This window comes from Neolamprologus multifasciatus, chromosome 7, assembly GCF_963576455.1.
Source record: "Neolamprologus multifasciatus chromosome 7, fNeoMul1.2, whole genome shotgun sequence".
Classification (NCBI taxonomy): domain Eukaryota; kingdom Metazoa; phylum Chordata; class Actinopteri; order Cichliformes; family Cichlidae; genus Neolamprologus; species Neolamprologus multifasciatus.
In genome coordinates this window covers 12,360,297-12,388,046 of record NC_140445.1, presented here as the reverse complement: position 1 = coordinate 12,388,046, position 27,750 = coordinate 12,360,297, and the positions used below count along the sequence as shown (strand labels likewise).

Below are 27,750 nucleotides of genomic sequence, written 5' to 3'. Positions count from 1 at the left end.
GAGCCAAGATTTCCAAGTAATTCACATAATGAAAACCTATACTTTGTTTCGGCCGAATTCCCCCATTCAAATGCATGTAATCGTAGGACACGCACTGTCTTGACGAAATAAAGCGTTTTTGTACAACTGCATATAAATAGCTGTAAGTCTTGATAGAAGAAGCATACAATTGTAGGAAACGCACTGTCTTGACAAAATAAAGCGTTTTTGTACAACTTCATATAAATAGCTGTAAGTGTTCATAGAAGAAGCATACACACATATTTATGGCGTTATCTTATACAATTCAAGATCCCCGTGTTGGGCAAACAGGTTTTGAGCTAAGATTTTCAAGTTATTCACATAATGAAAACCTATACTTTGTTTCGGCAAAATTCCCCCATTCAAATGCATGTAATCGTAGGAAACGCACTGTCTTGACGAAATAAAGCGTTTTTGTACAACTTCATAAAAATAGCTGTAAGTCTTGATAGAAGAGTCAGACACACATATTTATGGCGTTATCTTATACAATTCAAGATTTCCGTGCTGGGCAAACAAGTTTTGAAGCTGTTTGAGCTAATATTTCCAAGTTATTCACATAATGAAAATCTATACTTTGTTTCGGCCGAATTCCCCCATTTAAATGCATGAAAATAAAAAAAAAAGACAGTGCGTGTCCTACGATTACATGCATTTGAATGGGGGAATTCGCCCGAAACAAAGTATAGGTTTTCATTATGTGAATAACTTGAAAATCTTAGCTCAAACAGCTTCGAAACCTGTTTGCCCAGCACGGGGATCTTGAATTGTATAAGAGAAAGCCACAAATATGTGTGTATGCTTCTTCTATCAAGACTTACAGCTATTTATATGAAGTTGTACAAAAACGCTTTATTTTGTCAAGACAGTGCGTTTCCTACAATTGTATGCTTCTTCTATCAAGACTTACAGCTATTTATACGAAGTTGTACAAAAACCCTTTATTTCGTCAAGACAGTGCGTTTCCTATGATTACATGCATTTTAATCCGGGAATTCTGCCGAAACAAAATATAGGTTTTCATTATGTGAAAAACTTGAAAATCTTAGCTTAAACAGCTTCAAAAACCTGTTTGCCCAGCACGGGGATGGATATTGAATTCTAAAAGATAACGCCGTAAATATGTGTGTCTGAGTCTTTTATCAAAACTTACAGCTATTTATATGAAGTTGTACAAAAACGCTTTATTTCTTCAAGACAGTGCGTTTACATGCATTTGAATGGGGGAATTCGGCCGAAACAAAGTATAGGTTTTCATTATATGAATAACTTGAAAATCTCAGCTCAAACAGCTTCGAAACCTGTTTGCCCAGCACGGGGATCTTGAATTGTATAAGAGAAAGCCACAAATATGTGTGTATGCTTCTTCTATCAAGACTTACAGCTATTTATATGAAGTTGTACAAAAACGCTTTATTTCGTCAAGACAGTGCGTTTCCTACGATTACATGCATTTGAATGGGGGAATTCGCCCGAAACAAAGTATAGGTTTTCATTATGTGAATAACTTGAAAATCTTAGCTCAAACAGCTTCGAAACCTGTTTGCCCAGCACGGGGATCTTGAATTGTATAAGAGAAAGCCACAAATATGTGTGTATGCTTCTTCTATAAAGACTTACAACTATTTATATGAAGTTGTACAAAAACGCTTTATTTCGTCAAGACAGTGCGTTTACATGCATTTGAATGGGGGAATTCGGCCGAAACAAAGTATAGGTTTTCATTATATGAATAACTTGAAAATCTCAGCTCAAACAGCTTCAAAACCTGTTTGCCCAGCACGGGGATGGATATTGAATTCTAAAAGATAACGGCGTAAATATGTGTGTCTGAGTCTTCTCTCAAAACTTACAGCTATTTATATGAAGTTGTACAAAAACGCTTTATTTCGTCAAGACAGTCCGTTTACATGCATTTGAATGGGGGAATTCGACCGAAACAAAGTATAGGTTTTCATTATGTGAATAACTTGAAAATCTTAGCTGAAACAGCTTCAAAACCTGTTTGCCCAGCACGGGGATCTTGAATTGTATAAGAGAAAGCCACAAATATGTGTGTATGCTTCTTCTATCAAGACTTACAGCTATTTATATGAAGTTGTACAAAAACGGTTTATTACTTCAAGACAGTGTGTTTCCTTCGTTTACATGCATTTGAATGGGGGAATTCGGCCGAAACAAAGTATAGGTTTTCATTATGTGAATAACTTGAAAATCTTAGCTCAAACAGCTTCAAAACCTGTTTGCCCAGCACGGGGATGGATATTGAATTCTAAAAGATAACGGCGTAAATATGTGTGTCTGAGTCTTCTCTCAAAACTTACAGCTATTTATATGAAGTTGTACAAAAACGCTTTATTTCGTCAAGACAGTCCGTTTACATGCATTTGAATGGGGGAATTCGACCGAAACAAAGTATAGGTTTTCATTATGTGAATAACTTGAAAATCTTAGCTGAAACAGCTTCAAAACCTGTTTGCCCAGCACGGGGATCTTGAATTGTATAAGAGAAAGCCACAAATATGTGTGTATGCTTCTTCTATCAAGACTTACAGCTATTTATATGAAGTTGTACAAAAACGGTTTATTACTTCAAGACAGTGTGTTTCCTTCGTTTACATGCATTTGAATGGGGGAATTCGGCCGAAACAAAGTATAGTTTTCATTATGTGAATAACTTGAAAATCTTAGCTCAAACAGCTTCAAAACCTTTTTGCCCAGAATGGGGATCTTGAATTGTATAAGATAACGCCGTACATATGTGTGTATGCTTCTTCTATCAAGACTTAAAGCTATTTATATGAAGTTGTACAAAAACGCTTTATTTCGTCAAGACAGTGCGTTTCCTTCGTTTACATGCATTTGAATGGGGGAATTCGTCCGAAACAAAGTATAGTTTTCATTATGTGAATAACTTGAAAATCTTAGCTCAAACAGCTTCAAAACCTGTTTGCCCAGCACTGGGATGGATATTGAATTCTAAAAGATAACGCCGTAAATATGTGTGTCTGAGTCTTCTCTCAAAACTTACAGCTATTTATATGAAGTTGTACAAAAACGCTTTATTTCGTCAAGACAGTGCGTTTACATGCATTTGAATGGGGGAATTCGGCCGAAACAAAGTATAGGTTTTCATTATGTGAATAACTTGAAAATCTTAGCTCAAACAGCTTCAAAACCTGTTTGCCCAGCACGGGGATGGATATTGAATTCTAAAAGATAACGCCGTAAATATGTGTGTCTGAGTCTTCTCTCAAAACTTACAGCTATTTATATGAAGTTGTACAAAAACGCTTTATTTCGTCAAGACAGTGCGTTTACATGCATTTGAATGGGGGAATTCGGCCGAAACAAAGTATAGTTTTCATTATGTGAATAACTTGAAAATCTTAGCTCAAACAGCTTCAAAACCTGTTTGCCCAGCACTGGGATGGATATTGAATTCTAAAAGATAACGCCGTAAATATGTGTGTCTGAGTTGTCTATCAAAACTTACAGCTATTTATATGAAGTTGTACAAAAACGCTTTATTTCTTCAAGACAGTGCGTTTACATGCATCTGAATGGGGGAATTCGGCCGAAACAAAGTATAGGTTTTCATTATGTGAATAACTTGAAAATCTTAGCTCAAACAGCTTCAAAACCTGTTTGCCCAGCACGGGGATGGATATTGAATTCTAAAAGATAACGCCTTAAATATGTGTGTCTCAGTCTTCTCTCAAAACTTACAGCTATTTATATGAAGTTGTACAAAAACGCTTTATTTCGTCAAGACAGTGCGTTTCCTACGATTACATGCATTTGAATGGGGGAATTCGCCCGAAACAAAGTATAGGTTTTCATTATGTGAATAACTTGAAAATCTTAGCTCAAACAGCTTCAAAACCTGTTTCCCCAGCACGGGGATGGATATTGAATTGTATAAGATAACGCCTTAAATATGTGTGTCTGAGTCGTCTATCAAAACTTACAGCTATTTATATGAAGTTGAACAAAAACGCTTTATTTCTTCAAGACAGTGCGTTTACATGCATTTGAATGGGGGAATTCGGCCGAAACAAAGTATAGGTTTTCATTATGTGAATAACTTGAAAATCTTAGCTCAAACAGCTTCAAAACCTGTTTGCCCAGCACGGGGATCTTGAATTGTATAAGAGAAAGCCACAAATTTGTGTGTATGCTTCTTCTATCAAGACTTGCAGCTATTTATATGAAGTTGTACAAAAACGCTTTATTTCGTCAAGACAGTGCGTTTCCTACGATTACATGCATTTGAATGGGGGAATTCGCCCGAAACAAAGTATAGGTTTTCATTATGTGAATAACTTGAAAATCTTAGCTCAAACAGCTTCAAAACCTGTTTCCCCAGCACGGGGATGGATATTGAATTCTATAAGATAACGCCTTAAATATGTGTGTCTGAGTCGTCTATCAAAACTTACAGCTATTTATATGAAGTTGTACAAAAACGCTTTATTTCTTCAAGACAGTGCGTTTACATGCATTTGAATGGGGGAATTCGCCCGAAACAAAGTATAGGTTTTCATTATGTGAATAACTTGAAAATCTTAGCTCAAACAGCTTCAAAACCTGTTTACCCAGCACGGGGATCTTGAATTGTATAAGATAACGCCGTAAATATGTGTGTATGCTTCTTCTATCAAGACTTACAGCTATTTATATGAAGTTGTACAAAAACGCTTTATTTCGTCAAGACAGTGCGTTTCCTACGATTACATGCATTTGAATGGGGGAATTAGCCCGAAACAAAGTATAGGTTTTCATTATGTGAATAACTTGAAAATCTTGGCTCAAACAGCTTCAAAACCTGTTTGCCCAGCACGGGGATCTTGAATTGTATAAGATAACGCCGTAAATATGTGTGTATGCTTCTTCTATCAAGACTTGCAGCTATTTATATGAAGTTGTACAAAAACGCTTTATTTCGTCAAGACAGTGCGTTTCCTTCGTTTACATGCATTTGAATGGGGGAATTCGGCCGAAATAAAGTATAGGTTTTCATTATGTGAATAACTTGAAAATCTTAGCTCAAACAGCTTCAAAACCTGTTTGCCCAGCACGGGGATGGATATTGAATTCTATAAGATAACGCCGTAAATATGTGTGTCTGAGTCGTCTATCAAAACTTACAGCTATTTATATGAAGTTGTACAAAAACGCTTTATGTCTTCAAGACAGTGCGTTTACATGCATTTGAATGGGGAACTCGGCCGAAACAAAGTATAGGTTTTCATTATGTGAATAACTTGAAAATCTTAGCTCAAACAGCTTCAAAACCTGTTTGCCCAGCACGGGGATCTTGAATTGTATAAGATAACGCCGTAAATATGTGTGTATGCTTCTTCTATCAACACTTACAGCTATTTATATGAAGTTGTACAAAAACGCTTTATTTCGTCAAGACAGTGCGTTTCCTACGATTACATGCATTTGAATGGGGGAATTCGCCCGAAACAAAGTATAGGTTTTCATTATGTGAATAACTTGAGAATCTTAGCTAAAAAAGCTTCAAAACCTGTTTGCCCAGCACGGGGATCTTGAATTGTATAAGAGAAAGCCACAAATATGTGTGTATGATTCTTCTATCAAGACTTACAGCTGTTTATATGAAGTTGTACAAAAACGCTTTATTTCGTCAAGACAGTTCGTTTCCTACAATTGTATGCTTCTTCTATCAAGACTTACAGCTATTTATATGAAGTTGTATAAAAACGCTTTATTTCTTCAAGACAGTGCGTTTACATGCATCTGAATGGGGGAATTCGGCCGAAACAAAGTATAGGTTTTCATTATGTGAATAACTTGAAAATCTTAGCTCAAACAGCTTCAAAACCTGTTTGCCCACCACGGGGATGGATATTGAATTCTAAAAGATAACGCCGTAAATATGTGTGTCTGAGTCTTCTCTCAAAACTTACAGCTATTTATATGAAGTTGTACAAAAACGCTTTATTTCGTCAAGACAGTGTGTTTCCTTCGTTTACATGCATTTGAATGGGGGAATTCGGCCGAAACAAAGTATAGGTTTTCATTATGTGAATAACTTGAAAATCTTAGCTCAAACAGCTTCAAAACCTGTTTGCCCAGCACGGGGATGGATATTGAATTCTATAAGATAACGCCGTAAATATGTCTGTCTGAGTCGTCTATCAAAACTTACAGCTATTTATATGAAGTTGTACAAAAACGCTTTATTTCTTCAAGACAGTGCGTTTCCTTCGTTTACATGCATTTGAATGGGGGAATTCGGCCGGAACAAAGTATAGGTTTTCATTATGTGAATAACTTGAAAATCTTAGCTCAAACAGCTTCAAAACCTGTTTGCCCAGCACGGGGATCTTGAATTATAAGATAACGCCGTAAATATGTGTGTATGCTTCTTCTATCAACACTTACAGCTATTTATATGAAGTTGTACAAAAACGCTTTATTTTGTCAAGACAGTGCGTTTCCTACGATTACATGCATTTGAATGGGGGAATTCGCCCGAAACAAAGTATAGGTTTTCATTATGTGAATAACTTGAAAATCTTAGCTCAGAAAGCTTCAAAACCTGTTTACCCAGCACGGGGATCTTGAATTGTATAAGAGAAAGCCACAAATATGTGTGTATGATTCTTCTATCAAGACTTACAGCTGTTTATATGAAGTTGTACAAAAACGCTTTATTTCGTCAAGACAGTGCGTTTCCTACAATTGTATACTTCTTCTATCAAGACTTACAGCTATTTATATGAAGTTGTACAAAAACGCTTTATTTCGTCAAGACAGTGCGTTTCCTACGATTACATGCATTTGAATGGGGGAATTCGCCCGAAACAAAGTATAGGTTTTCATTATGTGAATAACTTGAAAATCTTAGCTCAAACAGCTTCAAAACCTGTTTGCCCAGCACGGGGATCTTGAATTGTATAAGATAACGCCGTAAATATGTGTGTATGCTTCTTCTATTAAGACTTACAGCTATTTATATGAAGTTGTACAAAAACGCTTTATTTCGTCAAGACAGTGCGTTTACATACAATTGTATGCTTCTTCTATCAAGATTTACAGCTATTTATATGAAGTTGTACAAAAACGCTTTATGTCGTCAAGACAGTGCGTTTCCTACGGTTACATGCATTTGAATGGGGGAATTCGCCCGAAACAAAGTATAGGTTTTCATTATGTGAATAACCTGAAAATTGTAGCTCAAACAGCTTCAAAACCTGTTTGCCCAGCACGGGGATGAATATTGAATTGTATAAGAGAAAGCCGTAAATATGTGTGTCTGAGTCTTCTATTTCGTCAATACAGTCCGTTTCCTACGATTACATGCATTTGAACGGGGCAATTCGCCAGAAACAAAGTATAGGTTTTCATTATGTGAATAACTTGAAAATCTTAGCTCAAACAGCTTCAAAACCTGTTTGCCCAGCACGAGGATCTCTAATTGTATAAGAGAAAGCGACAATTATGTGTGTATGCTTCTTCTATCAAGACTTACAGCTTGATAGAAGACTTGATAGAAGACAACTTCATATAAATATATGAAGTTGTACAAAAACCCTTTATTTCGTCAAGACAGTGCGTTTCCTACGATTACATGCATTTGAATGCGGGAATTCGGCGGAAACAAAGTATAGGTTTTCATTATGTGAATAACTTGAAAATCTTAGCTCAAACAGCTTCAAAAACCTGTTTGCCCAGCACGGGGATGGATATTGAATTCTAAAAGATAACGCCGTGAATATGTGTGTATGCTTCTTGCATTTGAATGGAGTTCTCGCCCGACACAAAGTATAAGTTTTCATTTTTGAAAAACTTGATCATCTTAGCTCAAACAGCTCAAAAAGTTGCAAAACCTATTTCCCCAGCACGAAGATGCAGAATTCTATAAGGCAAAGCCATATTTATGTGTGTCTGAGTCTTCTATCAAATGTTACAGCTATCTCTATGAAGTTGATGAAAAACGCTTTATTTCACCACGTTAGTGCATTTGAATGGAGTACATTCAGGTACATGCATTTGAATGGAGTTCTCGGCAGACACAAAGTATAGGTTTTCATTTGTGAATAACTTGAACATCTTAGCTCAAAAAGCTGCAAAACCGATTTCCCCAGCATGGAGATGCTGAATTCTATAAGGCTTAGCCATAAAGTTGAAAAACACTTTATCTCACCACGTTAGTGCGTTTCTCACTGATACATGCATTTGAATGGAGTTCTCGCCCGACACAAAGTATAGGTTTTCATTTGTGAAAAACTTGAACATCTTAGCTCAAAAAGTTGCAAAACCTATTTCCCCAACATGAAGATGCAGAATTCTATAAGGCAAAGCCATATTTATGTGTGTCTGAGTCTTCTATCAAATGTTACAGCTATCTCTATGAAGTTGATGAAAAACGCTTTATTTCACCACGTTAGTGCGTTTCTCACTGGTACATGCCTGTGAATGGAGTTCTCGCCGACACAAAGAATAGCTTTTCATTTATGAATAACTTGAACATCTTAGCTCAAAAAGCTGCAAAACCTTTTTCCCCAGCATGGAGATGCTGAATTCTATAAGGCTTAGCCATAAGTTGAAAAACACTTTATCTCACCACGTTAGTGCGTTTCTCACTGATACATGCATTTGAAAGGAGTTCTCGCCCGACACAAAGTATAGGTTTTCATTTGTGAAAAACTTGAACATCTTAGCTCAAAAAGTTGCAAAACCGATTTCCCCAGCACAAAGATGCAGAATTCTTTAAGGCAAAGCCATATTTATGTGTGTCTGAGTCTTCTATCAAATGTTATAGCTATCTCTATGAAGTTGATGAAAAACGCTTTATTTCACCACGTTAGTGCGTTTCTCACTGGTACATGCATTTGAATGGAGTTCTCGCCCGACACAAAGTATAGCTTTTCATTTGTGAAAAACTTGAAAATCTTACCTCAAAAAGCTGCAAAACCTTTTTTCCCAGCATGGAGATGAAGAATTTTACAAGGGAAAGCCATAAATATGTGTGTCTGAGTCTTCTATCAAATGTTACAGCTATCTCTATGAAGTTGATGTAAAACGCTTTATTTCACCACGTTAGTGTGTTTCTCGCTATTTCATGCATTTGAATGGAGTTCTCGCCGACACAAAGTATAGGCTTTCATTTGTGAATAACTTGAACATCTTAGCTCAAAAAGCTGCAAAACCTTTTTCCCCAGCATGGAGATGCTGAATTCTATAAGGCTTAGCCATAAAGTTGAAAAACACTTTATCTCACCACGTTAGTGCGTTTCTCGCTATTACATGCCTTTGAATGGAGTTCTCGGCCGACACAAAGTATAGGTTTTCATTTGTGAATAACTTGAACATCTTAGCTCAAAAAGTTGCAAAACCTATTTCCCCAGTACGAAGATGCAGAATTCTATGAGGCTTAGCCATATTTATGTGTGTCTGAGTCTTCTATCAAATGTTACAGCTATCTCTATGAAGTTGATGAAAAACGCTTTATTTCACCACGTTAGTGCGTTTCTCGCTATTACATGCATTTAAATGGAGTTCTCGCCCGACACAAAGTATAGCTTTTCATTTGTGAATAACTTGAACATTGTTACGGATTCAAATATTGGGAATGGATACAGGAGGAAAACCCAAAATAACCACACTGGTCCGGCCGGGTCAAGTCAAACGATGATTTAATGAACACACGCGTGGGAGATGGACACCATACAACAGACAGCATCAGATCTCAAAATGGTGGAGCCTTGATCAAACTCTTATAGCCTCTAGTGGCCCCCACCTAATCATAAAAGCCTAAACATTCACATTCTTTCTCACACAGCGCCTAAGCTACGACCTTGGCTCCCTGTTTATCTGCTCCTGGTGAGATGGGGCAGTATGCTCTGTTCTCTTCTAATCAGACAAATGAGACAATGACTTTCTGTGAACAATATTTCTTATAACTCACAGTATAATGCATCATAAAACAATATCATCCATTCACAATAAATCAACAGTCTAATGTAATGCAAATCAGTTTACCAAATGTAATAGTTATCACCTTCTTCTAGTTCAGGAGCATAATGCAAACTGAAACTACATAATAATTCACAATCTTTAATTAGGGGTCTAACATGGCATAAAATAATATCATAATCCCACAATTCCCCCTGATGAGCTCTTTAGACATAAAGAGCTCACTTACACCCTGCAATCCAGTGTTGCCGGGTTCATTTCTCCTTACTCCTGAGGCCTTTTGTCCCCCTGTTGGGTGAACCATATGTGAGATGACCTCTGTGTTTACGCAGTTCAGATGCAAGAAAAACTTTTATTACAACAACAACAGTAGGTACAGATGATACTCCCATCACTCCCCAGTTCTCCCACAGCTTTATTTCGGTGCTACCTTATACCCTCCAAACGTACTCGGACTAGAACCTCTGTCCGAGGAGCTTTTAACCTTTATTTTATTGCTGTAGGCACCAGTGTCTTCCAGTCGGGTGATCCTCTGCTCTTCTTCCTTCAACCTCAGGGGTTAGACAACCCTTCAGTCGTTGGACAGATCAGGGGATTATTCTGCCCCGATTTCAAACAATGATCTGTGTATTCTGGGATCACAGCTGTGTTCCCCAGGAAAAGGAACAGAAAGGTGTTCTCCTTATGACCAACAGCCTCTCGAACGTCGTTGGTGTGGTGTTCCTGGATTTCCGTCAACCCCTTCGTGGTTATCGCTGTGTTTATTTGATCCATCCTTTTTAGGTGACTAACTGGAGCCCAAAATGCCATGACACTTGAACCCAGTTGATGTTTCCGCAGTCACCGTAACTGTCTCTGCTGCCAAGGATCCTCGTATATCTGTGACCTCGTCTGGTGTCTGTTCCTTTCTCTGTAAGAGACAGAAAACCAAAACACCTCTCTTCCTAGCTCTAACAATCTAATGTTGCTGTCTACTGATCTTTTGGTGATTCAGAATTGGTTTAGAACATTCAGAATGTCCCAAGGACTTATCCTAATTTAGTGTATGTGTGTGTAAGCGTGTTTGCATTTAGCCCGCTGCACTCAAGGCATTTGTTACACTTTATCAGTCCGGACTATCGCCGAACGAAGCTTATGACCTTCAAAAGACCGAGTGCCAACTCATTATAAGCACATTTGCAAGATATATATAAAAATGATTAAAACCACTCATTCTAATAAAAGACATAAAAAACAAATTAGCCATTTCTAATTCTAACATGTGTCCATTCAATTAAGCTAGAAAATTAAAAGAAAAGGTTAGTGACCTCATATCTTAGAAAGTATCAGACTTTCTCCTGTCCAGTGTCGTTGCTCCAGTCTTGTTATTCTGTGTTAGGGAATGAAATCAATTTAATTGTCATGTTAGATCTGTTCAACACCTGGCTCCGCCCAGAGCCTGCGTCTTCACAATCGTCTACAAACAAAACCTGTATTATTATGAACTTCACTTCAACATGAACTTGTTGACTACTTTTGACACCTGTAGATAGAAGATTAACATGGGGTTATAACAATCACTGTAATACAAATGTTAATATGTCAATAGCTTCAATAAATGTTCAATGCAATGCTTGTTATATGATTCTGATGTAACAATAATGCTGATGCTAAAATAACAGTAAAACACACCCTTTTTATCCCTTACTGACCACAGCAGGGGCCTCTATGTTTTGATTCAGCCATGAAGCTCACCTGATTCATCACTGAGCCCCACCGGCACTGGCATCTGACAGGGTGATGCTGCATATTCTTCCTTTAATGTCACTATTTTCAATCTGTTAATTAGAGTGCTTAAACATGAAGTAGTCTACATCCACTACAAGTCAATACAACTATAAATGTGGCCAATTATCAATCTATTACCAATCAATAACAAAAAATAGCTTTTATTTTATGCATGCTTTTAGTCAACCACTCACCCACAGGATCTCCAATCCCAGAAAATTCCTTCTCCTCATTTAATAAGTCTGTCCTCCTTCCATGCCCTGGTAACTGGTCCATCCAGAGCTGTATCATTATGAAATATACATACAACAAGCCAAACCACACCTTGGTCACACCAACCCTTTTCCGCCCTGAAGATGTCCAACGCCATCTTAGTCTGGACTGTCAAAGATGACTTTAACGCTGATTGTTCCGACAATCCATTTTATAACATTTCCTGGTCAGATTAGCCAATCCCTACATACTGGAATGAACATAATCAACATGATCAACATTTTTCCTGTGTGTTTTTCACCATCTTATTAATTCCAACGCTCCATCCTTATGTGGTTTGTTGCATTATGTTTATCTAGAACTCCACTCTGTCTCTAAATGTTTGAAGAATTTTCATGTTTGGGGTCAAGTTTTAAGAATTTGACCATACGTGAAATTAATGGTGTTATTGTAACATGGTAGACTAGTGTGCCTGTGTTAATTCAGCTCCATATTATTGTGTGAAGTTGCACTGGGTTGGGAGTGGTTTTTTGTGTGTGTGTCACATTTTTGGTGAGCCAATGGCTGGAATGGGGTTGGACTAATTAGAGGCAGGTGTACTTGATTGCACTGATACACTGGTCTACTTATAGCCCACACTACAAACACTGCTGTGTCATTTTGTCTCTCTGTGCATGTATGTAATGTGATAATCTGATATGTTTGGGACGGATGGGTTTTGCGCTATGAATTTTATACTGAAGGTGTCATTTTGTCTCTCTGTGCAGGCCAGGGCCTATTATATGCCACAGCCTAAAGGCAGCATAGTTGCACAGGTTGGAGTGATCACTGGCTATATGCTTGCAGGGTAGTGGGTCTCCAAGGACAACTTCTACCCCTGTTAAAGGCAACATGTGGAGTGCAACTGGCCGTGTGGCATAGCTGGCTCTGGCCTTGGGACTGTGTGTTTTTATTTGATTCATGAATGGGACACTGGACTGTTTTATCTTTTATCTCTTGATATTTTTTGTCACTAAATTATCTTTTAGAATTTTATTGACTGTTATCGTTTTGCCCACGACTGAGACTGTTGGTCAGACCTAAAATCTTTCTTTGGGTGTGTTACATTATCACCCCCATCGGGGCTTACCTTTCCCACTTCTGATGATATTCCTCCCTATTCTTTGCAAGTACCCGCTTTTGGTGGCGAGAAACTGTTGGTGTGGTCAAGTGGGTGCTGTAAAAACAAAAGCTCAGGACAGAACAATTATCAGTCATGTACTTCATACAAAATTAGCATATATTGAATTTCATATTGATCCTCTGAGTGTAATGGTACATTTTAATTTTAATTTATCAAAGCTAAACACAATAATTTTTCTTTATTTTGCTCTTGTTCTCGTGCAGCACCACATGCCCCTGTCGGTTCTATCTTACTTTTCTAAATTATTGACTATTTCAATGGAGAACCTAAATGACGTGGACCAAGGTTTGTCATTACATATCTCTATTTTGAATGTGACAGGTATCAATAGAGTTTTTTCTTGCTTTTTCTATCAAAATTGATTGACTTTTTACAGTTGCCCGCTATGGTTAATAATAACATGTTCAGTCATGAGTGAAATCAAAGCTTCTCTTCACTTTAGCATTTAACATTCCCAACAATATAATGTGCTGCATTAATCGAAACACAGCTAATAAAACACAATTTTCTTGATGGAAACATCAGTAGCTCAAAATTAGCAACCAAAGGGTTAAGTCTGCAGTTCACACTCATGTGAAGCTACAGCCTCCCCCCCTAGTCTCTGTCCTCCTACTCCTGCAAAAACAAAACAAAGCGAGACAAAACATCCACCCTTCTTTTACAAGCTGGGTGAATTGTTTGTAGACATGTACTAATCCTAAAGTCGGTATCGTTTTTGTCTCAGTGTCAAGTCAGTTTAAACATTTAGTCGTCAGTCCATCACAGTCCAGTCACATGCATACATTCACACACATTCATACCAGATATTGCTGATAATGGAGTCTCACGCGCAACCTAATCAAGCCTCCATCACCAGCAAGATGACGTCATCATTTTAAAGGGAAAACAGTTCCTTGTTTTTTTTGTTTTTTTAACTGGATTGACTCGCTGCAATCCTTTTAGGCTCAGGACTTCTCATGTGATCTATGTCCCATATAAGTGAATCTCTCCAGAGCCCATTATAATCATGGAGAAAAATACTTTGCAACTGTTTTCAGTAAGAATGTTTTATAGCGCTTTAAAGTTCAATCTCTCAGGCCTGGATTAAAGAGCTGATTTGTTAAATCAGGAACTCACAAAATACCAAAATATCACCACCGGTGGATCACTCCTCTCAGATGTTCTTATTTCAGTGCACTGTAACAAAAGCAAAAACAAACGTAACCAATAAAATACTCATATAATAACAAATAGTGGGGCCCGTTGGAAACATGTCCAAACATAAAACCATCTTTCTCTCTCTTAGAGAAAGAAAACAATCCAAACCTCACTGATAAAATCAACCTAGTGTTAAGAAAAACCCATAATCAACCAAAACTTCACCAGAAAGTTTTTCTCTGTCCAGGGACAATATTGTGTAAGCATACAGGTACCGTAACTTCTTTTTGCACTGACAAAAACGTGTTGGACTTATTTGATTCAATAGTGGACACCAGTTGCACACAAATGTTTTGCTTTGGCAGAAACTTAAACAACTGAGTTAAATCAACACAACCTTTTCATATTCAGTAAACCTGTGCATTTTGAGTTCATATTACACGATTAAGACATGTTCAGATGGAGTAAGTTGAGCTCCTGGAATATTTTAATCCTTCACAATTCTGTCATTTTATTTCAACACTATTCAATAACTTTTATCCAAATTCTACTTGGTCCCTTAAATACTACATGTTGTCTTCATATTGCCTACGGTTCAACAAAGTCTAAATTCTGGTTACCATAAAAATTGAATGGGTCTACAACAACTACCATCCTCCTATCTTTATCCTAATTGCAGGAGGGCTAGGAAATAACTCTAAAGTGATAGGTTACGAGGCAGGGTGCACCCCGAACAGGTCACCAGTTTATCACCTAGAAACAAACAACCATTTACACTTACATTCACGGATAATTTAAAATCATCAATTAACCTAGCTCTAACAGCTGCATGACTTTTCACTGTGGCAGGAAACCAGAATACCCAGAGAGAAACCACTGCAAACTAACCAGACTGTGGACTTGCACCCAAGACCTTCTTACTGTGGAGCAACAGCACTCACCAGCATGCCAACAATGTAGGAAATACAGGGAAGCTATGATTTCCTGTTGAATTTTGTACAAATCTTTAAAGCCTGAGGCAATTGTGTTAAATACATGTGGGATGCTTACATAAATCCAAGGGCTGGCCCCCTTTTCTTTTTTTTCTTTTTTTTCTTTTATTTATTTATTTATTTATTTTTTCAGTGTGTTCCTCCTTCAATTAAATCTCAATCACAAACATGTGACTCTCCGAAATAAGGCTCACACCGTTAATTCATCATTTTCACTCTGTACCACTGCTCCTTATCAGGCTGTGTGAAGCACAGTAAACAATTCAGTCGAGGCCTTGAGCCATAAACAGACATCACTCACAGACATTGTTTTCATAACCAAACTGCTTTAGACCCTGTCCCCTAAATCTACACAAATGCCCTCTGGGTGACATGAAATGCATTTAATGTGGTTCGTCTCTAGGGGCCACCGCATATATTTATATATAAACATATAGAAATAAAACCACTTTTTTTCACATTAGTAATTCGTTTTGTGCATAATTTTATATTGTTAATAATAAATTAATTAAAGCAACAAAATTTAATTTCCATGTGTGACAACTGCAAGTGTCCAGAGTGAGGACAGACTGAGGGACCCACTGCTGCACATCATCTGTGAGACTTTGCACCCCTGATGATCCACCAGGACAAACTCAGCAGTTTGTGAGGAAGAGGGGGAGGAAGAGCCAGCAGCAGCTGACAGACTGAGAGAATAGAAAGACTGTTCCCTGATTGTGAAGGACTGCTAGAAAAGTTTAAAATAACTAATTGTCTGTCCTGAACCAGTCTTATTAGTTAATATTCAAATAATTTTATCATTCCAGTGTTCTCAGTGTGGGAGAAAGTACTCGGGGCCTTCAAGTTAAACACTATGAAAGACAGAAACAAGTTTAATATTCAGAAACCTAAAGTATGTATCAGCAGCAAAATGGACCTAAAAATAAATGTTTCAGTTCTATCGGTATACTCTGATAGAATGTATCCATCAACAGTTATCACAGCTCGTACATTTTCTTTTTACACATTATGTAAGCATTGAGCCAAATTTAGTAATGCCAACATATTAAAAGAACAATATTTGTCTCTTATATATAATACATCTATATATGCACTGTCAAAGATACTTGTCTTTGAGTGAAGATTTAAGGTGATAGGACATATAAATAAATGCAACTTGAATCTTTGAGACAGAGTTCACGCTCACTGCTGTAATAACTAATAATTAATATAATAACTATAATATTGGCCATATTATATTCAAAGCTAATTGTTATTTACTAGCTAATCTTAAAATGACTGTTCAGCACAGAAATGAAGCCCAACAATCATGTTTTACAGTCCTGTGGTCATTAAATCACACAGAGCTCACGTAGAAACAAATGAACAAAATACGAGTCATACAGCTTTGTTTGACAGAAATGAGGGATTTCTGTCAAACAAAGCTGTATGACACATGTATCATGGTTGCTAGGCAACCTGGGCAGTGCGACCGAGGCTAGACCGTCCCATTTCACAAGCCTCGCACATTTTACAATGACTCTGATGAAGGCAGTTAGCCGAAATGCGTTGGTCACTTAATAAGGTTGTTTCATTTCAGTTACAAGATTTTAGGCACCAAATGTAAGATATAGTGCAACAAAATACAAATAAATCAAAATCAGTATATATAATTTCACAAAACCTAATTTATATTAAAAAAAACAAAAAAACACTGTCAATCATATGCAATGCTTTTCTTTCCTTCACTTGAGATTTACATAGTGCTGAAGAAAAGGCTCCTGTAGACATGTGTCTTGAATAAATCCTGAATAAATGCAAAAACAACATTTCTCCAAGAAATGAATGTATTTGTAATTCACAGGTAATAAGATGTAGCAGTTATCACTTGGTCCTAAAGCTTACAACAGCTATGACATGAAAATGCATTAATGTAAGGTCACAATGTGGCTTTTACAACAATGCTCAAGTGAAAAGATTGCTGATGAAGAGTAATTTCCCAAATTATATCCCAAGATTTGTAGGAAGATCTGTAGGTAGGAAGTACAGCAGATTAGGGAATTATTTATTTTCAGATTCCCAAAGTAGGCTCTGACAACCCATTTTTTTACCAAACAGTTAATTAATTTTACTTTTTGTTCTCAGATAATTGGATCAACCAGTTGAAACTGCCCTCTTGGTTTGTTTTAATATGATACTGAAAATCCTTACACTGGTTAGAGAAGACACATTACAAGTTCTTAAAGATATATAGGCTCTTCACAAAAAGAGGTTTTAAAACAATACAAAATACAAGCTAACAAGGAGGAAATTCAAAAAATAAATATATAACAGGTTTTTTTTTTAACCCACCACACCAGCTGATATCAGAAAAGGAAAAGCTTAACCTCTAAAGGTCTGTGTACAAAAAAAACTTCAGAAGACTGAAATCAGAACATTAATGGCTAACTAGAAAGTGCATTTTCTGAAGAAACTGCAGTGTGAATGCTTGCATCTAAATGTATGCACTGAAATGAATTAATTGCTGAATTTTCAGTTAAAAATGTTGAATGAGATGAAAAATACAGAAATTTTCACCTGAAAACAAAAGTGCTGAACTGCTAAAAGCTGGCAACCACACAGAAGAAGTTGGAAAATAGCTGAACTCCACTTGGATCCACACAGTTTTAAAGGTTTACATCTCTGAGCTTTGAAAGACACGGTGTTGGAAAGAGAACAACAATGGCGACGTTTTGAGGGTAAAATGATGGCTGTCGAGCAAACACTGGACACAGCAGCAGTTGAAAGAGAAGTGTTTAAGACAGTGGTTCTTAACCTTGGAGGTACCGAACCCCACCAGTTTCATATGCGCATTCACTGAACCCTTCTATAGTAAAAAATAAAATATGATTTTTTTTTCAAATTCAAGACATAGATATGGGATATTGGTGCACAAAATGAGCCGTGCATGTCACGGTGGAGGCTCTGCCGAACCCCTGAGACCGACTCACCGAACCCCTAGGGTTCAATCGAACCCAGGTTAAGAACCACTGGTTTAAGATGAATCTTGGCAAACTTTTCAGACAAACTTTCTGAGCCATTTTAACATTAGAGTCTATGGAAGAGTTGGAGGGAGGAGGCTGTGCATTGGTGACATTTATGAAAGAACCATAACACCTAGTACAATAGTAAACACATTGGATGAAAGAGGACAGCGATGGCTACGTTTTGAGGGTGAAATCATACCTATAGAGCAAACGCTGCAGACACAGCAGCAGTTTTTAAAAAAGATTTTAGATTAATTCCCCCCCCCCCTCTCACTCTAGCAGTTGAGCTGTCTCACTCTAGCCCCAACATTCAGTCCCATACACACCCATTATAAACTCTGAAACGGCTGAAAAAACATCATGAAACTTAAACTGGAACTGAAGAAAAAGTATAATAGATATTGAAAAGATAAATACAAGTTGAATGTCTTGTCTTCGTTTTAAAGTTTGAATGGTGGCTCTTATGTCAACGTATGTGGAAGTAGTAAGAGTTTAAAAATGAGTAAGTTGAATGAGGATTTAAAGGGTCTCCCCATTGAAATACATGGGAAATTTTTGTTGAAAAAAGTTGAATAAAATTAAAAATATAAATGTTAAAAATGAGAAAAATAGAAGCAGTCATGTCCAAAAGACGAGGAATCTAACGGTGTTTGAATGGTTTTTCTAAGTTTAATGGTTTTGAAGGAGATAGAGTACAAAAAACGTACGGAATCTATAATAATAAAATAGAATAAAGATTAGAAGAACAATACTGTGAATGCTTTTCAAGCATTCACACTAAAAAGCCACAGCAATAGCATAAACTTAAAGATAATAGCTTTTTAGAAAAAAAGAAAATATATCAGTAGTTTTAAGGAATATCCTGTTATAATTTTCTCCAACAAAGAAGGCATGTGTTTTCCAGTTTGTTTGTTTCTTTCTATGTTTTGTATGTTGTAAGTAAATGTATTATAAAGTAATAGTGCTTTTGATAGGTTACACTGGATCATAAGCTTTTCTACTTCAATAAGTACAGAACACTGCCACTACAGACTCAGGCATTACTATATAAAATTGCTTCATCTAGTGATTATGTCAAAAATCATGCAGATGCGTGGGTCCTACAACATCTTTTAGTTTACTCTGAAGCTTGTAAGGCGGCTGGCAGCATCCACCTTACACAGTTCAACGGGCTGGTTTTCCTGTTGTGAAGTGCTGATGTACCAGCCGCGGAACTTGACAGACTCAAAAGTGGTTAGAGAAATTCCAGTGGTTTTCCTGTAGAAGAGAAATCGGTCCATGTCTCTGTCGGTTAAAATGTCATCATGGTATTGCTGGCAGAAAGAGATGAAAAGAAAACGTTTCCCAGTCATTTTTGCATGCATGGAAACACATTTTGTCCCAATGAAAAAGAAAAATGTTTATGGAAACTTAAAACTGGGACATAATCATTAGGAAAAATATCCACATTTTGCAGTAAAGAGGTATGTGAGCTATGTTCAGACATAGTAAGTCAAAGTTATTGGAAAACTACTCAGAGTAAATAATTTTAAACCAATTTTTTTATACTGTCTCCTGTATAAGTTATAATACTAGTAGTAAAAACCTATAAACATCAACTTAAAGTATGACATAAAAAGTAAAATATTGGACCTATTAAATCCCCATTATAATTTTCAGATAAAAATTATAGGACAGGGTAAGACGGGAGGCTGGAGGCAAGGAGAATTTGTCTATTTAATACTTCTAAAAAGAAATAAAATGAGATTGTATCATGTGAATTTATATTTACCTCCAGAAACAGCACAACTTTATTATCTTCCATGCGGCAAGACATGTACAGGTTGTTGTTGATAGACAGGACGACAATCAGACAAGGAGAGTCACCAAGAGGGACGGAGAAAGGGATGTACCGGGACATTTTAAAATTCACTAAGGTAAGGAAACAAAAAAAGTAAGAACAGGAGCTCATGTGTAGCTGGAAGACTGAAGTTGTGCAGAATGGCCATTTGTTTTTAGTTGGTAGTGATGGACGGATGGATAACACTCTCTACCTAAAGTCCAACAGGTTAAACATACTTGCTCCAACTACAAGTCTTACATTCAAACACCTGCTTTTACTTAATGAAGTAAACACAGCTGTTCTTTATGGGGGTTAACTTTATTAGATTGTTAAAACTGATGTCACATTTCCAACCTTGAAGCTGAGGGTCATCAGATATAATATCTCTGAAATTCAGCGGAGTAGGACTATAAAGCGGCATGAACCTGAAATACTCAAGTTTAGTACCAGTACGTTAATATACCTGCTTATGTAAATGATTTTGTGTCCGATTTGTACCTTTGCGGTGGCAATTTCCCCCTTGCAGAGTGATGGCCTGCAGCTGTAACTCTCCTGACAGGACAAGATCTTTCTGAGAGTTGTCACACAGTGTCAATGCTTTCTCACTGTTGGCACGCAGGAAGTCCCTTCGTTTTGTTCCTTGGCTGGGAGTCCAAACAGTTTCTAAAGAGACAGAGGAAACAGAACAAGGAAAAACAACAAAAATTTCTATTCACCTAAAGCTAGACAAACAGCAGTTTCTGTTTTTCTAAAAAAAAAAAAGGAAGAAAAAAAAAACCCCACACACACACACACACCCAGCTTAAGCATAATTGCACTTTAGTTTCAATTATAAATTGATAGCTGTCATTGATGTTTGACATATTAATATAGTAAATGAGCTGCTCCAGCTTGGTCTCAGTAAAGAAAAAAATACATCAGTAATCACATCAGTATGATGTGATCAGTATGCTTAAGCCAGATACTGCTACAAAATTATTGGGCAAACAATAATGTCTGACTTATTTTAATTATTGTTCTTTTGCGAACAAGCAAATGAGGGGGAAAAAAACCACAATGATAATAAGAGTCGTGTTAAATGATAGAATTATATTTATTAAATTGTGGCTTTTAATTTTCAATGGGAATATGAAAATAAAGCATTTTTTGTACTAGTTTTTTATTTAAAACGTGTTTTTGATGCAATTTTTTTAATAACAGCAGTTTGTATGATAACTGTATATAGGGCAGATTTAGTAATCTCCAATTTGACCTGGTGATGGCAGCACTGTCTCATTTTTACAGTGCCTAAATATAGACATCAGTTTACTTATATGGTTGCCCACAATATCGTGTACCCAAACAAGAGAAATACAATTAAAAGGGCTAAACAGCAGAAATTTTGTATTTCTTCACAGCAGTGTGGTAACTGTGAGGTTTTATTTTTATTATACAAGCCATAAGATGATTTCTTTTTTACTGTATAACAATATTATTACTTACCTTTCACTACACTGTCTATGATGTTCATGACATCATCATCACTGAGCTTCCTGTCACTTTGAGTAAGTGGCTTTTTCATCCTGTTTACCCCCAGCACTAGAAGAGCCACACTCTTCATGGTCCTTCTGTTGTGGGAAACCATCAACTCCAAACCCTCATTAAGTCTGAAGATCTCACTTTCAACCTCCTGCATAATACAAAGCAGAAAAACAAGAAGTCAGACTTCTGCTGCTTCTTCTCATCCATGCCATACAAAGTTTATAGTGGGACAAAAAAAAAAAAAAAAAAATTGCTGCTCAGGACAAGTTACGTAACCTCAACATTGCTCCATAAAAAAATGTTATTCTGTACATCTCACTTAGATATATTGTTGCCTATGTACACTTTTTTGTACACTATTTTTCTTGCAAGTACAAAACAATGCCCAAAAGGTTAGACACTGCCCAAAAGAATGTGATGTGTTGAATGTAAAGTTTTGCAACTCTCATAAACCAATATTTCATTTTGAGAATTAACTGAGAAAATGTACTTTCTTAAGGAAAAAATATGGTCATTTTGAATTTGATGGCAGTACAATATCTCACCTTCTCTGAAAATGGATAGGAGCATATGTTGCTTTAAAACCTGTGTATAGCTTTTAACACTGATGGTATCTTTGCAGATGTTCAAGTCAGTCAAGCCAATTCCATAGACATTAACATGCTCACATACCATCAGAGATGCCGGCTTTTGAAATAAGCACTAATAAAATGCTCTATATAATATATAATGCTGTTGACCCTTCTAGTAGTATGTTTCCTCAAAGAGTCTTGGTTGTTTGATTTTTTTTTTTTACCCCTGATTTGAACTTTTGCATCTTTTTAAGAGTTTGGCAATGAAGCTACCTTACATCTGTGACGTGCTGCTTTGGGTCCGCCTTCCATCTACAACACTGGCAAACCTCAGTCCATTTGAAATGAGCCATGGTCCAGAGAAAATGGTGATATGTTTGAATTGCTTTTGCATTACTTACTGCTACTTACTGTAACAAACAACCACTGACTGGTTCATGCTTTTCAGCGTACTTTATTCACGGTTGCTGTTTTACAGACATGGCTGCAGCTTTTTAGCTTGCAGCCGAACATACACACCAACAACAACAACACAGTCAGGACCCAGCAAAACTTGAATGCAGGGGAAGTGTGATGAGCTGATGCAGTTTCGGTGTTTCAGCTAGATGCAGTGCTACAGACCACACCCTGCCACACGTTTTTAGCCTTTTGTTTCCCTTGACCCAAATTTTTTTGGAACATTTTACTGGCATCAAATTCAAAATAAGATGATATTTTTCATGAAATAGTAAAATTTGTTTAAAAACTCCATTTAAATTAAATGTATGCGTGTGTGACAGTGTAAAGATATTAGATGAAAAAGTTATGGAAGGGAAAAATCTTACCTTCATGTCAAAGCAAGCAGATTCAATTCCTTCTTCAGGTGAGCTGAAATATGAAATGAAACATTTTTAAGACACTGAATGGAATAAAAACACGTATAAGTGTATATAATTATCAATATCAGCCTACATACCTATATACACAAATGTCTGTTGTAATGTGAACACCATGCTTTGTCAAGCAATGTATTTAGACACAGAATGTAAGTACAATATGATTACAGTGAGGGAATGGGAAACGAAACTGCGAAATGCTGCCAGACTGGAGCTGTTCCCTTTTCACAAACAATAACCCAGGATGTAACTCTATAATTGCAAATGCTTTTGGGAAACTCCACCCTTAGCTACTGGTTTGAGATCAAAAGCATAAAACATTTAGAATTTTACTTAACATGATAGTTTTAGTAAAAGCATTAGCTTTCGGCTTAAATTTTAAATAAATTTAACTGAATAGAACTTCTTGTACTTACCAGTCCAGAGCTTGAGAGAGATCAAAATCACACATCGTTGCAAAGTAAATTGCTGAATTGGGTTGTTTTTTTTTTTTTTAAAGTTCTGTCCAGGTTTTGCGAGCGTTTTAAGTAATTCGTGTCACTTGTTGCACTGCAGGTTGAGTGACAGTCCTGTGTGTGAGCAGCTTCCTTTATGCAGCTAGAGGTGGACCTTCTTTCTTTATGTCATCAGAAACCACACTGCTGCAATTTTGTTACAGGGGAAATGGAAAGAATATGCTCTCTGCCTAATTTTTATTTCAGAAAATATATTTAAAGGATTTGTACTGTTTTGGAAATATGTTTTGTTTGGTCTGCACAAAAACCAAAAACAATTCAACTTTGATAACAGATATATGATTAACTTGTTAATTTTAATGGCTAAATTTCATATTCATAAGTCCAAATGTTTAGGAAGACATCCCTCTTTTTATGTATTCTCCTTTGAACTTGTACAGTATCTTAACTCAATTAAGAACTCCACTAACCCAAAAGCTATAAAAACTATTGGTGTTTGTGGAAAAAAAAAAAACAAAAAAAAAAAACAAGATCTTTCAATCACTTTATTCTTTGGCTTGATCAGTTACTTTCCCCCTAGCATATTTATATTGTTGTTTCTGAATACTGTTCTTGTATTTGTTTTTCTATGCATACAATTCTTTTGTAAGTACAACACCATTATTGTGGTACTATTTAATTCCATTTTGTATTGTACTGATGTTTAAATAAAGGTTTGAAAAGAAAAAAAAGACAGCTGCAGTCACGGAGAAACTTGCGTATCTCTGTTCGCGAATAGCAGATAGAGCGTTGGGTCTGAGAGGAGGGCCAGCGTTTACGCTACGAAAACACGACCGAGTGTTTTAACCTGACAGCCTGAGGTGTTCTTCAGTAAACTGGACTACCCGACAGAAGGACCCGAGGCCCCGCTGCACTTTTTCGGTAAGTTAAACGTGTTTGTAAGCCAATCTGTAACTACCGTCCTTAGCTAGGTCCTGAGACCAAGCTAGCTAAGATGAGCACTCGGCTGTCAGGGTTCGTTTAGCTGTACAGGTGAATGAATTTACTGAAGAAATCAAGAGAAACGCCCCGGGCTGCTCAGTCACCAATTACTGTACTTTTATTACAAGTATTATACTATAAAAGCAACAGGCTGCACCCTGCTTCAGCTCCTGTGCTGAGCTTAATATTAAATATGTGCAAACAGCATGTTTTCAGTCTCTTGCCACATCTGTAAAGACAGTAACATTTTTTTTTATTTTTTTTTTTAAGCTTGTACTTTAGTAACTCCTCATTAACCAGGAACTATGGACTAAAGTACTGTAGTGTACTGTGATACTGAAAAAAGTAAGAGAAGAACTTCAGATCCTGAGTGTGTGAGGACAGAAGAATCAGCTTTATTTCAATTTTGAGGGGGATAGATATCTATATATATCCCCCCCGAGTTTGATGGTTCTGTTGTCTTTGTGATTACAGGAGCTGCCCTCAGATTCAGATCTCAGCCCCATCGAGTGACAGCAGACAGATCATCCAACATGTTCACTGTAAAATGAACTGATGAAAACAGTACAAAGGTTAAAGTACCACACGTGCTGTAGTGAAAGCGGTTTTATTGATAAAGTTAAAGACAAAAACAAAAGGATTAATCACTCATGTAACTGTGTCACTATATATCAGCATTAACAGGACCTCAGTTTGGTGTTTCACAAAGCTGCTGCTGACCTGCACAGCTTCCGTTTTAAACACTTGATGTACTCAGCTGCATGAAGAGCATGAGATTTTGTCTTACACAATTAAATAAAACCTGATGAAGGTCAAAGGTCGTCACTTGTATGTTGAACTACAAACTTGTCATCTGGAATTCTTTCAGTTTTTTGCAGATAGTGTTATTTACCATAAAGTGATTCAGAGTTATTCATACCAGAGTAACCAGAAAGGATCACATATTTTTAAATATATAACTTCCTACAGGACTGAATATTATATCTTTATGTAAAAGTCTGGAGCCTCTGGGGAGTATCTGAGTATTTATAACATTACACAAAGCAAAGGTCTCCATCACAGTGTTCATGAAATGCTGGGTTTATCCATCTCCTGGGGCGGGCCTATGGAGGAGTGCTGAAGATTTCCCTGTGAGGGAGCTGCTGGTGAAGATCATAGTCCTGCTTGATCACTGCCATGAGCTTCAGTCTTCCTGGTGTTTCTTAAATGATGCCTCTTACAGCAGGTTAACAGAACTTATGGCACAGGACAGCTGTGATGAAAGAAAGGGAAGAAGTTTCTCCAAACCTCTGGATCCAGGAAACCCAGCTTAGTCCTGATTGTCTCCCTCACTAGTTTATCTCCAGGGTAAATGTAGCTGTTGATATAATATGGACTCTATTATTAAATGAAAAAACAAATTAGACTACACTAGAAACGTTCTGCTGATGTTTTCAAAGTATCCATGTTACCAGGCTGTAGAGATTTAAACAGTTTTAGATCCATTACACTCACAGTCTTAGTTAAAATCTCAAAGGACAGCATTATATTTTTGATATTAACAGTAACTCTGGGCCTCTGTAGAGTGTGCAGCTGATCTCATCGCTATCTAAAAGTGGATAAAAACATAAGTGTTGAAGACTATTAAGAGTAGCAGGTGTGTAGCATCGCTAACTAGCTAGCAACAAGCCTCCAACACAATGCGTATGCTAGCGGCTAATCTAACGAATTAACAACAGAGTGATTTTAGAACTATAAGATAAGCTTTGTGTCTTTTTTATAACAGTGACATGGTTGTATTTACCTTAAACGAGTCGTCAGTCGGGGTAAACCAGCACCTCGAGCAGCCGGGCTACGTAAAAAGTGTGGGGGGTCGTGTTTGCGGTCACGTCCAGCGGGTGTGTGGGCGGGAGCGTTACACAGTCGCTCCACCTCAAGTCACTACTGCGCAGACTGTGGCTCCAAATTTGCAAGATGGCAGCCTCCACAAGCGGGGTATTTTGGCTTCATTTTTGCACAATGGTAGGAGGCGGGGTCACGTCATCTACAGTCAATGGCAAATTGAACCTCCCCCACCCTCATTCAGATCTGGCCTTTGGAACTATCTTGTTTTCATGTGAAGTATGACCCTGAAGGTAAGTGCGTAATGGATAAAAGTAAAACAGTATGTCGGATGTGCCACGCAATGCTCAATTACATGGGTGGGAACTAGTGCGTTAGCACAGTTTGCTGTCCAGCCCCACGCACAGGACGAGCCGAGGTAGCTCGTTAAGACAAGTGAAAGCAGACAAAAAACAACAAGCACACATGCTACAAACTTTACCCCAGTCATTTAGACAGCCGTTAGCACATGATTCTCCTTATGGGAACCTGATGTTTAATATGATCGAGAGAGAGAGAATTTTAATAAATGACAGATTAAAAAGGCATAAACATTTTTTTTCCACAATTGAGCTTCCATAGTTCCTAAACATATAAGCAGCAAATAGGAGTCCGAACTTACGATAGCCCGTCTAGCTCAAAGTCTTCCTCACGGTGGAAAGTGGATTGTGCTTTGTTTGCTGTCCTCTCAGTATGTCGCACCCGGGTCAAATGACTGCTGCATGCATTTTAAGGTCTACTAGGCACGCCAGCCCTTGATTGCTTTAATTCAGCTCACCTGGCGGAGCGGCGCGCACCAGGCCGCGCTTAGTTGTAGATTGCACAAGGTCTAATCAGCGGCCACGCGCAAGCAGCAGCACAGAGCAGGTAGTGGGCAAGAGGAGGAAGAGAAGAGTAACAGCCACACCTACTAGGTCAGTGCAACAAGTAGATACCTGTCTCCAGTATCTTGCCTTCAGTTTTACTTGCCTCATTGTCTTTGATTCTTATCACCTGCATGCATCTCATTACACAGCTCCCTCCCTCCATTCGTCTTCTGCTTATCCAATTCGGTTTCCTTTAGCTGCCCTAACATATACTGGTGTCTGCATATATTTCTAACAGATTGATACAGTTGTCTCCTGCTAAAATTCCGCTCATTACAACACAGATGCTGCCATCTTCTGTTTAACTACAGTAAAACACTGAGCTCTGGCCAAGATTCAGGTGGAGTACGGGATTTATCCAGAGAACACCGTCAGGCATGTTTAGGCTGGAGTTGACAACTACCACACTAGAAACTGAAAATGTTGGGGGAATGTTGTGTTCAGGTTCCAAGTTGTTGTTTCAAGCAAACTGCTTTATTTGATCTTTATTTGCACTATGTCAGTATAAAAACCTCATGTCAGCGAT

General features: G+C 37.4%; 1 protein-coding gene across 1 annotated transcript; it reads right to left on the bottom strand.

The window, feature by feature from the left end:
- Nucleotides 1-9,678: 9,678 nt before the first annotated feature.
- Nucleotides 9,679-27,702, bottom strand: LOC146513861 (interleukin-1 beta-like). Its single transcript, XM_085167667.1, has 7 exons — nt 26,316-27,702; nt 23,479-26,281; nt 23,012-23,054; nt 21,577-21,763; nt 20,593-20,757; nt 20,044-20,183; nt 9,679-19,585 (listed from the first exon to the last, which is right to left on the bottom strand). Exons 2-7 carry the CDS (start codon nt 23,511-23,513, stop codon nt 19,385-19,387), a joined length of 771 nt encoding a protein of 256 aa, XP_085023793.1. The 5' UTR covers nt 23,514-26,281; nt 26,316-27,702; the 3' UTR covers nt 9,679-19,384.
- Nucleotides 27,703-27,750: the final 48 nt, after the last annotated feature.

What these genes read in the sequence shown, in the direction of transcription:
- LOC146513861 (XM_085167667.1), bottom strand. Translation starts at nt 23,513, where the DNA reads ATGTGTGATTTTGATCTCTCTCAAGCTCTGGACTG. An exon ending in CATAGACAGTGTAGTGAAAG is followed by an intron (nt 20,758 to 21,576) that starts GTAAGTAATAAT and finishes CTGTCTCTTTAG; the next exon opens with AAACTGTTTGGACTCCCAGC. An exon ending in GGGAAATTGCCACCGCAAAG is followed by an intron (nt 20,184 to 20,592) that starts GTACAAATCGGA and finishes TCCTTACCTTAG; the next exon opens with TGAATTTTAAAATGTCCCGG.